Source organism: Meriones unguiculatus, chromosome 18 (assembly GCF_030254825.1).
Source record: "Meriones unguiculatus strain TT.TT164.6M chromosome 18, Bangor_MerUng_6.1, whole genome shotgun sequence".
Taxonomy (NCBI): domain Eukaryota; kingdom Metazoa; phylum Chordata; class Mammalia; order Rodentia; family Muridae; genus Meriones; species Meriones unguiculatus.
Window position 1 is genome coordinate 74,098,712 of NC_083365.1, and position 12,016 is coordinate 74,110,727.

The 12,016-nt window shown below is 39.7% G+C and overlaps 1 protein-coding gene across 5 annotated transcripts in view; it reads right to left on the bottom strand.

The window, feature by feature from the left end:
- Zranb3 (zinc finger RANBP2-type containing 3) overlaps window positions 1–12,016 on the bottom strand; it is a 133,386-nt gene that overhangs the window by 80,623 nt on the left and 40,747 nt on the right. For all 5 annotated transcript variants that reach the window (XR_009587461.1, XM_060371885.1, XM_060371883.1 and 2 more), the window contains exons 4-5: window positions 4,369–4,547; window positions 569–800 (exon numbers count right to left, since the gene is read on the bottom strand). Coding sequence is in view for 4 of the 5 variants with exons in the window: in XM_060371885.1 (XP_060227868.1) it covers window positions 569–800; window positions 4,369–4,547 (411 nt within the window). In the remaining variant the exon portion in view is untranslated. The remainder of the gene's footprint in view (window positions 1–568; window positions 801–4,368; window positions 4,548–12,016) is intronic.

Below are 12,016 nucleotides of genomic sequence, written 5' to 3' on the forward strand. Positions count from 1 at the left end.
CAGAGAGATTCCACCTCAAAAAGAAGCAGTTGAGAAAGATGCCAGGTATTACAAAACTCTGGCTCTCTCTCTCTCTCTCAAACACACAGCAGATTAAATTTCAATACGTATTAAATAAATAGACTTTATACTAACTGGGTGTAGTGAAGCACACCTTTAATCCTACCACTCTGCAGGCAGAAGCAGGCAGATTACTGTGAGGTTGAGGCTAGCATGGTCTACTACATAACAATTTCAAGCCAGCCAGAGCTACATAATAAAACCTTGGGTTAAAACAACTAAACAAACAAGCAAAAAAGATACAAGCAAATGAAAGAAAAGAAAGAAAAGTAAACCTTATAATAATGGTAAAACTATTGTATATACACCTGTAAGTTTGGCTAAGACTTACAAATAAAAAATATTTTAAAAACCCAGGCATAATAAAAATAGTGTTTAATCATTAATCGTGCCATGGAAGCTTCCAAGGTACTCTTTTGGCATCTGAGGCATCTGACTTGAAACTAAAATTGCCAAGCAGAAGACAGATTCAGTTTCCCTATTACTCAAAGCAGAGTGGTCCTAGTACCTCCTCAGGCCTTCCCAGGGCTGGTGTCCCTGTGAGAAGAATGGCCCGCCTGGCCTTCTGCACCACGGGCAGGAGAATCTTGCTGCGGGCAGCAGTTCTAGACTTCATGTAGTGCGACTCGTCCACTATGACGACTCTGAAGTTCTGGCTGTTGAGTGCATCCACCAAAGTCTGAGCATCCGTGGTTAAGAGACCATAGCCTAGGACTGTCACTCTGCTGGTCGGGATTCTCCTAGAAATGACACGCATCACTTAAGAAATGTCTCTATCACAAACAAAACACTCTTAAAAATAAAAACACTGGAGAAACATGAGAAAAATTAAAAAATGGTCTTACTGCTAAATCTCAGCTATTCACACAGTTCTGACTTTACAATCCTCACATGTATTAGGCCAAGACTTAGAACTCTGGCCAAATGGTTGGATTCTGGAAGACTTTGATAACTAGAAAGCCACATTTTACTAGTTACTTATGATAGTGCTTTCTTGAAGATGCTCATTTTCAGCCTGGGTGCTGTGGGCATTGTCAGGACAGCACTGACAGAGCTGTTCATGTACTTTATCCTGGTCTTTCTTGTCTCATACACTGCAGCCCTCAAGCACTGTGGTGCCTGGTGATGAAATGGGTCAGAAGAAGGACCTTCCCCTTATAGTCACTGACCAAGAATAAAGTGATTCCTTGAGACTTTGCTCTCTACGATACACATCTGCAAATGTCTTTATTATGAATTATTCCTACAGACATTTTCTTACTTTGTATGAGGCTGGTGAGGAAAGGAAATGTGTGTCACAAAGCATTTTGTTCCCAGCACAGAATGAAGTAATGAGACAAGCTCTTGAACACCAACATGTCCTACTTTTGCATTCTCACTTATCACCAGTGGAACAGTACAGGACAGACGTCACCCATCACCTCCGTCTTCCTTGCGTGTGTGCTCCTAAGCATGTAGGCACCGGGATGTGTGAAGGCATACATCTGTTCATATGCATATGGATGCCAGAGCTTGAAACAAAGTATCCTCCTCTATCACTCTCCACATATTTACTGTGGCAAGGTCTCTTGCTGAACCCAGAGCTTCCAATTTGGCTAGTCCAGCTAGCCAGGTTGCCCTGGGGGCCCTTGCCTCTTCTCCGCCAGTCAAGGACTGGGGTTTCTGGCAGGCTGACACGCTAGCGAGCTTTTCTGTTGTATTCTTTCTTGTCACCTCTCTAGTGCGGAAAGTGGAGGTGGGCCTTCATATGCCCCACCTGTTACACTGGAGCTGGGTTTAGAAGACCTTTATCCTCACAGCCATCCCCCACTCCCTAGCTCCATTTTCTACCCTCCAGGGAAGAAGTGAGAGCTTCTAACTCGTGAGTAGCACTTGAAGGCCTGGATACACCTAATTAACACAGAGAACTATGGTTTCCTCCATGTGCTCAGCTAACAGATGAGCCTGCAGAAGGAAAGCCCGGGCTCAGTATCCTGAGTTAACTAGATATTAACCAGATATTCATGAGAAATATCTACAGATAATGATGCTGAAGGTCGCCACAGTCATCTTAGTAGCTTCTTTTTTTAAATTTATTTATTTTATATGTATTGGTGTTTTGCCTGCATGTATGTCTGTGTGAGGTTGTCAGATCTTGAAGTTACAGACAGTTGTGAGCTGCCATGTTGGTGCTGGGAATTGAAGCTGGGTCCTCCAGAAGAGCAGTCAGTGCTCTTAACCGATGAGCCATCTTCCCAGCCTAGTGGCTCCTGTTCTGTTACTGGTGACAGCTCAAGACCAGCAGGTACCGGGAGTAATCTATGTAGTAAACATACACTGACACAGCACATACCCAAAACTGCTTCTTTAAGGTCCAAAGACATCAAGGAACTTATGCCCTTGGTTAACATCTTCCAAAACTGTACACTCCTAGGTTGTGGGCCGATCTGACATACCCCAAATATTATCTAAACAAAAGCCACAGCCACTATTTAATCACAAGAGTGTATATTTCCTAAATAATAATGAAAAGCAGATGATTTATTGCTAAAAAGATGGCAGGATAGATTATAAGAAAATGTAACTACAGTGTTTGCTTTTTTTTTTTTTCTGAGACAGGGTTTCTCTGTGTAGCTTTGGCTCTCTTGGAACTTGCTCTGTAGACCGGCCTGGCCTCAAACTCACAGAGATCTGCCTGCCTCTGCCTCCCAAGTGCTGGGATAAAAGGTATTTGCCACCATAACCAGGCTGTAAATGTAGATATTTAAATGAGGTATAGCTAACATAAAAGTTAAAAGAACCTTAAAAAGTCAACATTCTCCAAATCTGTCTTTTCAATTTTATGCAGTTTTTTTGAGAAGTAACCTATTCATAAAAACTGTCTACATTTTATTATAATAATGCAAACAGGGCCTACATTTTCTTGGATTCATACATCTGAATGCTAATGAGTTAGGGCTCCAAGGTTAAAAGAGGTAAAACATCCAATATCAGTGCTGTCTGTTTCCTTCTTCTTCATGGAAGCCGGTGTTATCTCCACAAACACTTTATAATCATAGTTTTGGATAATACAGTTCATGAACGCTCTAAGAACTAACAGATGCTTCTTTCTGGTAGATGTGTTACTTTTAAAGCCCAGAAAGTGATTAGTCTGTGTCATGTCCCCAACCCCATTCCCCAGGAAGGTTTTTCTCTGTGTAGCTCTGGCTGTCCTGGATCTGGCTCTGTAGATCAAGCTAGCCTCAAACTCAAAGATCTGCCTGCCTTTCCCTTCTGAGTGCTGGGATTAAAGGCATGAGCCACCATGCCCGGCTCCTTTCCTTCTGATGAGATAGGGTCTAACTAGGTAGCCCTTGATGGACTGAACTCACTACATAGACCAGGCTGGCGTTGAACTCACAGAATGCCTGCCTCTGCATCCTGAGTACTGTGTTTACAGGTGTGTGCCTTTGGGAACAAGATAATTTGCCTCATTCAACTATATATTCCATATAATAACATATTCAAATAGGTTGATTTAGTCTAGTGACTACAAAGCAAAATTAAACAAATGAAAAAAAAAAAAAAGAAAATATATTTCAGAGCAAGGACTATAAATAATTATCAAACAAAGCAAATGTTTTCAAGATTTAAAATATCAAATGTACATTAGCCCAATAAAATCAAACCTGTTAAAACTGATATTGATATTACCAACCTGAACAGCAAACCAAGTCAGGACTGTTGATAAAAGTTGACACAACAGCTGGGCATGGTGGAGCACTCCTGTAATCCCAGCACTGGGGGAGGCAAAGGCAGGCGGATTGTTGTGTGTTCGAGACTAGCTTGGTCTATAAAGCCAGTCCAATATAGCTAAGGCTACACAGAAAAACCAAACCTTGTCTCAAAACAAACAAACAAACAAAAAACCCAACAATAACAACCAACAACAACAAAGCTCACACACCTTCAGTCTTGAAAACGCAATGGAATTTATTTTTGAATTGTAAACTAACTAATTTTAAGTATATTTAAGGCAAATAGAAATAATTACCCATGCCTTTAAAAGTAGGCACAGTTTACATTAACTCTAAAAGTACACCACAGGTAATAGAGATTAAACATAGCACTGGGCTTTAGGTAAAAAATTCATAGTTTAAAATGTAAGGCAAACTCAATCACCATCTTCTAATGATGGCAATCGACACTTCATTCAAAACAGGAATATCATGCATCAAGCACTGAGTTTGAGCATCCGTACCAAAAAACCAAATGCAAACCAAAATGTAAGTGTGGACTAAATGCAAAGAACACATCTTTTTTTCTTCAAAGCAAATAAGTTCTTCTTACCCAATGTCCGTTTTATTCATGATAACATTGATTTCCTCTGGCTCTAGCTCTGGGATCCATTTTTCTAGTTCCTCTACCCACGGGTACCTCAGAGACGAAGGGACGACTATTAGCAGGGGCCATTCCTCTTTGTAGAAGTAAGCAATTGCAATTGCTTGGATTGTCTTTCCTAGACCCATCTAAAGAAAATTTGTAAAAAGTACATGTTACAAATAAAGCTTATATATCCCGAAAGAAATAATCAAATATTAAACAGTATTACACCAATAATTTTATTATATCAACTGAATACAGTTAATAGAAAGTTCAATATTATTAGGAACTTTCAGAGTCATTAAAGAAACTATACAATTTAAAAAATTGCTTTGTGGTTATAATTAAAGACAAATGATCCCTAGATATGAATATTATAGTTTTCCCTACCCAGCAGAAAACCATGTCATTTAAAGTTAAAATATGAGTCATATATGTTTTCTGAAGAAAAAGTAAGACAAAAGTTGGGTTATTTAAGCCACAGCTAACAGATGCAGACTCTGGATGAGAGTCCAGGTTTGTGTGGTCTTTTTTTCTTTGACCATTCTATGCTCTTCCCACCAGCCCTTTCTAGGCCATTTCCAAGGAAAAAGAAGCTCCTAAATCAAATGTTATGGAGGTTTTCTTCATAGTAGTGAGAAACTGAAGACAATTCAACTGTGCTTTACCTGGGGCATTCTAGTCAAGCGTCCACAGATGAAAAGAGTGAACTGTGCCGGTGGGGGGTGGCACAGTCTCTGAGCACAGAGACTGCTCAGCAGGCGGTGGGTACTGGCTCAGCCACCAGCAACTCATGCCCTGAGTGTATAAATAGGAGCAAATTGCTGCTTTTTATGATTCGCTGTGGGAAAGGCAAACAGTAAGGATAGAGAGCGAGTCTGGGGCAGCTGGCGGAGGGTCCCTTTCATGATAGAGCTGCTCCATACCATGACTGTACAAACACCTGTCAGAAGTCATGGATTGTGTAGTAAACAGGTCAAATAGGCTGGAGAGATGGCTTGGTGGGTAACAGCACTTGCCATGCAAGCAAGAGGACCTGAGTTTGAATTCCCAGCACCCATGTAAAAAAATTCAGGCATGTCTGCATGGGCCCTGTAGCCCATGCTGAGGGGCAGAGATAGATGGGTCCTGGGAGCTAGCTGGGCAGCTGTCTAACCAATAACGTGGCAAGATTCCAGTTCGGTGAGACCTGCTTTAAAGACAGCAACAAAGGAATTCTGCATTCCTAACTATGTTAGAAGTAAAATTCTAAATTATTTTATTTCTATGTAATCCTAGAGCCCGTAGGCAGGAATTGCTATTTAAGCTTCCATAGAACAAGACAGGATCTAACTATATTAAAGGTAATAAATGTTTAACATATATTTCTGTTTCCTCTTCAACTATACCACATGTAATAGTTTTTTTAATGTTTTCTTTATTTTTACTTTATGTATATTGGTGTTCTGTCTGCTTCTATGTGTGTGAGGGTGTCAGGAGTTAGACAGTTGTGAGCTGCCATCACATATAATAATTAAAAATTTAAAAAAGAATACACACAGAACAAAAACAGATTAATTTCCCTAGTTTATTCATCTGGGTAAATTTTACCACAAAGGGTCTTACATTTAAAAAGAAGAAGTCAATTTAGTCAACAATTATGAAAAAAAAAAAAAAAGCTAAAAGACACAGGTTTTGTTTAACAAACTATTCAAAAGGAAAAAAAAGACATAAACCTAAAAGAATAAGTTTCAAATTCTGAGTGAGATTAAAGAGAAAAAGGCATTTTAAAAAGGGAATTTTAGCAAGTCTATTATGGATAGTTTGTTTATGTGTTTTTCCTTTAATTGCTGCTATTAAGAACTCAGGATAATCTTTTCCAGCTCTGTGAATTTCACTTCATTCTTTTCAACAGCCAAGTAAAGGTCCATTGTATAACCCAGATACGGAAAGACAAACATCACAGTTCCTCTCCTATGTGCTTGCTGAATTTGGATCTTTAGACTTCTGCGTTTTGTACGGAAAACACAGAGAGGGCAGGAATCTAGTAAAGGACAATATTAAGGCAATTTCAAGGAAGAGAAGATAGAATGCAGTGGTGTAAAAGAGAAAAAGGCGAGAACTGTGAGCTGCAGCAATGCCTTGCCTGGCAAGAGATGCCCACCACTACAATAAGGCCACAAACGTTATAGGAGTAACCAAACACAAGATGGAACTTATAGCTGGTACTATTATGGGGTCCAAGAACCTGTGGTTAGATATAGGTTTCAGACTCTAAGGAAGAGCATATGAATATATTCTTCAAATTGGGCAGAGCATTAAACTGAATCCAAATGACTACACTATACTCATAGATTGCTGCATCTCTCAACCCTTACCAAAGAAGCTTCTCTCTCTCTCCCTCTCTCTCTCAGCTGGGACCTAGTGCTCAAAGAGAAGCTGCTTTTTGCATTGCATATCTATAGACACAGAGATCCACAAGTGGTCAAAGCAGAGGAAAAGAGACTTGGAGGCACTGGCGATGAATGGGACATCTCTATCATACCCTCCCCAAAGGCTCAGAGAGCCTCAGGGAAGAGGAGAGGTGGAAACAGTCTAAGAGCCAGACATGGTCGGTGGCTACAGGGAAATTTCTGAACACAACAGGGCTGACGCATGTCTAAGCATTCACAAGGCTGTACAAGCTCAATCAAACCAGCCTCCAGCACTGAAGGTCAGGTGGACTCACCCTAGCTGAGAGGGATTAGCAGTTGATAGGTGAGGCTCCATAGCAGGCCCCACTCCCAGAAGTGTTTGGGCAACACAGATTTGACTCAATAAGCCTTAAAGAAAAAGGCAACAAGTTGGGTGTGTAGGGATGGATATGGTAGGACTTGGGGGAGAGGGATGAATGTAATCAAAGTATCCTGAATGAAATTCTCAAGGAGTTAATAAAAAATTATATATAAAGAAGAACATGCGCAGTAGGTAGAGTGCTTGTCTAGATGAAGCGCTGGGTTCATTCCACACCACCATATAACCTGGGCATGGTGAAACAAGCCTGTAATGCACATTCATGAGGCAGAGGCTGGAGGATCAGGGTTCAAGGTCATCCTAAGCTACATAGAAAGTTCAAATCTAGCTTGTGCTATAGGTGACCCTGACTCAAAAAACAAAATAAAAACAAACCACCCACCCACCCACCCAAACAAACAAAAAACCCAAGAAAACCAATGGGAATAATTCAATTAACGTTACATTTATAACAACCAGTCTTCAATATTAATGAGAAAATTAGTGTGATCTCTTAAGAAAATGTTCTTTTTAAAGAACAAGATTAGAGCATATGTGACCTAGGATCTACCCAATGCCAGAGGTGTTATCTGACTGCAAGAGGGAAAGACTGCTTTAAAGAAAGACAAGCAACCTTACATTCCCTGGGGCAGAATGAGGAAGGTGTTTTGTAGTTCTAAGCCAGTGGCACAAGAGCTTTAAGCCCAACAGAGCAGTAAAACTACCACTGATCTTCAAGCTGAATGATGTGAAACATAGAACTGTCTAAAAGCTTTTAATACTGAGAGTAGATCCAGTTGCAGATCAAGATGTTCTTGACCTAATCTTTTAAAAATAAAACTGAAGTAGCAGGTGTAGTTGTGCAGGATGAAGTGGGAAGGTTCTGGGTTCGAAACCATCCCGGTGACCTTGCAATTTCAGAGCCTGGGTCACAAAACCAGTCCCATCTCTAGGACAGGACAAATTTGTTCCAGAAAAAAATTTGCTAACAGGAAGATTACTGTGTGTGACTATGTTTCGTTGTTATTATTAGATACAGGCGTTTGCATCATCTACTTAGACATCAGTATCTTGAAGAGAATTCAAAACAGCAACTACAGCAACAAACACCACATAATTTTGGTATACTCAATAGGCAGCTCAGAGCCCTTGGCTCTAACCAAAGTCCAGTGTTCTTTCACACTTAGGACTAAATCACCATTAAGAACCAAAGCTGGCTCAATGATAGTACAGATGTCTACACTAAGAATTAAATAGAATATATAAGCTTTACAGTATATTGTATCAATGTTTTTAAAATAGTAAATCACCCTTTAATTTGGAAAAATAATTTCAGGTTTTCTATTAAAATTAAAAAGAGAGGGCCTCTGAAAGACTCTACCCAGCAGGGTATTGAAGCAGATGCTGAGCTTATAATAGCCAAACTTTGGGCAGAGTGCAGGGAATCTTATGAAAGAAAGGGGAGATAGAAAGACCTGGAGGGACAGGAGCTCCACAAGGAGAGCAGCAGAACCAAAAAAATCTGGGCACAGGGGTCTTTTCTAAGATTGATACTCCAACCAAGGACCATTCATGGAGATAACCTAGAAACCCTGCACAGATGTAGCCTATGGCAGCTCAGTCTTCAAGCAGGTTTCCTAGTAATGGGGACAGGGATTGTCTCTGACATGAACTCATGGGCTGGTTCTTTGATCACCTCCCCCTAGGGGGGGAGCAGCCTTACCAGGCCACAGAGGAAGACAATGCAGGCAGTCTTGATGAGACCTAACAGGCTAGGGTCAGAGGGAAGGGGAGGAGGACCTTCCCTATCACTGGACTTGGAGAGGGGCATGGGAGGAGAAGAGAGAGGGTGGGATTGAGAGGGGACAAGGGAGGGGACTACAGCTGGGATATAAAGTGAATAAATTATAATAAATAAAAATTAATTAATTAATTAATTACATTTAAAAAATTAAAAAGAACTATTCAATAACGATTTCAGTATGGAATTTTAGTTTCAATTTTTTACCCTGTGTTGCTTTTTGTTGTTGTTGTTGTTTTTGGGGACAGGATTTCTCTGTGTAGTACTGGCTGTCCTCGGACTAGCTTTGTAGACTGGGCTGGCCTCAAGCTCACAGAGATCCCGCTGCTTCTGCCTCCTGAGTCTGGGAGGAAAGACATGTACCACTACTGTTCAACATTCGGTGATTGCTGTTATACAGCAGTTCTCAGCTACTGAGAACCTTCTGAACTGGAAAAAATGTCAAGTTTCAGAGTTAAAAGCAGCTAGCACCTTTTTAGTGTGGAAATGTGGGAGAGAGGTTATTTTTAAACAGGATGTCTTATTTGTCCTGGAAGAGGCTCCCTGGGGAAACTAAGCAGGTTTAGAATCTTAAGAGACTTAAATTAAGGAAATCCATATAGGGAAATGTAGGACTTAAAGTATATTTTCTATTATTTATTATTTTAAGGAGCATCTGTTTTAGTAGAACTATGTCCTTGTGAGCTTATTTTTTTAATATTAAATTACAATTTTCTTTCCTACTGAGAGTTTTAGGTTGTATATGTAAAAAATCCCTGATCATAGAATTGTGTGTGTGTGTGTTGTATGTTCCTGTCTCATGGGAGACCCACCGTAGGGCATAGCCAGGGGAATACATTCAAGCCCCTTTTCTTTTTCTCTAAACTGAAGGTTCACTGAAGCCACACTTCAGAAAACCTATTAATACTTCACTGCTGTTGGCTCGCCCTTTGACAGGGGCAGGCTTTCTCTTAAAGAGAATCCACAGATAAAAAGGTCAAGGGCTGTGCAGAGTTAGCAGGAAAGGAAAAATAAAACATCTATTAAATCCCCCCGCCCCAAAGGATTGTGTTGGGTTGATAAAAGGTCTCAAGTAGGCCGATGGTCTGAAGATTGGCTTTAGAGAAGCTCTTCTGGGCTGTGGCAAAGAGCAAAGTGGAGAAAAAACTCCAGAAAGGACATTTGTAAAGGTGTATGAATAAAACTGTGAAGAGAAGTCATTTCTCACAGAAGTAAGATGTTATGCTTCTAAGATGGCATTGCTAATTCAAGTTTCTAGGAAGCTTTATTAGTTGCAGCCTTATAAATGAGAGAAAAATTATCAGAGAGATACACATAAAAAGATAAGATATGTATAAGCTGGCCACAATAACACATGCTTGTAATCTCAGCAATCAGGGAGGCAGAGGCAGGTGGATCTCTGTGAATTCAAGGCCAGCCTGGTCTACAAAGTAACTGCAAGACAGCCAAGGCTACACAGAGAAACCCTGTCTCAAACAAACAAACAAATGCCCAAAAAGAAAAATATATATATATATATAATGATAATCTCTCTCCCCCCTCCTTCTCTCTCTCTCACACACACACACATATACTGGCAGACAGACAGAATTATTAACGTCTTTCAACCCTTCTGTAACTGTGACATTACCTCTAAATAAATGACTGAAAAGCACAAGGACAACTCTAGAAGGCACCGTGGGCTGTACTTAGAGGAAGGACAAGTGCTATTATTCTAGTCGGAGCAGAAGAGATGAAGGACACTAAGCTAGGCCAGATGCTGATCAGAGAAAATGTTTCCACATTCTCTCAAAAACATTTTAAGAGTCAGTGTAATATTAATTCTAAGGGAAAAAGCATCACAAAAGATAGAGAGAAGTGTCTGTATGTAAGCACTGGTGGTCACATTTTATGAGGATTGGTAAAAACATTTTAAGTAGAGTATTAGAATACAGAATGTAGTAAAATATTTTTAAAAAATCCTGACCAAGAGTTCTGTTTAATACAGGAAAATAATTTAAAGACAAGAATATCATAATAACCTTTTTTATAATACTTAGTTTTAGGGCTGGAGAAATGCTCAGCGTTCCAGAGGTCCTGATTCAATCCCCAGGAACCACATGGTGGCTCCCAACCATCTGTACTTAGATCTGGTGCTCTCTCCTGGCCTGCAGGTGTACATGCAGACAGAACACTGTAGACACAATAAATCTTTTTTTTCAAAGATTTATTTTTATTTGTGTGTTTATGTATGTATGCCACAGTGTGTAAGTATCTCCAGAGGCCACAAAGGGCATCAGATTGCCCTCTTGTGTTAGAGGTTGTTAAGAGCCCCTGATGAGCCAGCTGAGAACCAAACTTGGGTCCTCTGGAAAAGGAGGAATTGTCCTTGTAACAGCTAAGCCACCTCTCCAGCTCACATATGACAATCTTTAAGGTGGCGAACAGGCAACTAACAAAACTTAATTTTCATTCCTAAAATTTTAAATAGCTCTTAAATTATTTACTATTACTAAAAGGACAATCTCTTCAGATGAGGAAAAAGTATGTATCTTAATGAAAAATAAAGACTGTAAAGGAAGACTCATACAGATGTTATGAGGCTGCATTTTGGAGGTCAATAATGATTCAACAAAATAAAGACTAGGAAACAAAGAACAGACACTAAAAACTTGCATCTGATTATTAACAAGTGTACACTAATTGAGGAGGTTTTATAACAACCAGATGCACAGTACTGTATAACCAGGATGGTGTATTACAGTCTTTTTGATGTGGCAACACTGAAGTTAATTTGGCTGTAACATCAGAATTAGGAATAAAGACTGCTGAAATTCAGATCAGTCTTTTAAAATAACATTTGCAGGTATAATGACACATACAATTATGGTGAAATGAGGTAAATAAAATTGAAAGTTATTTTTGCTTTCAAAACAAGAAATCAAATGCAAATTAATCAAAGGCAAGTTAATCAAACATTTAGAGAAACAAATGTTTTCAAGGTTGTTAGGATGCCTTTAGCTGAACAGGTACTTGGAATTCATTTGCCAATTCAGTGTTGATACATAGCAATCAGTTTAGAAC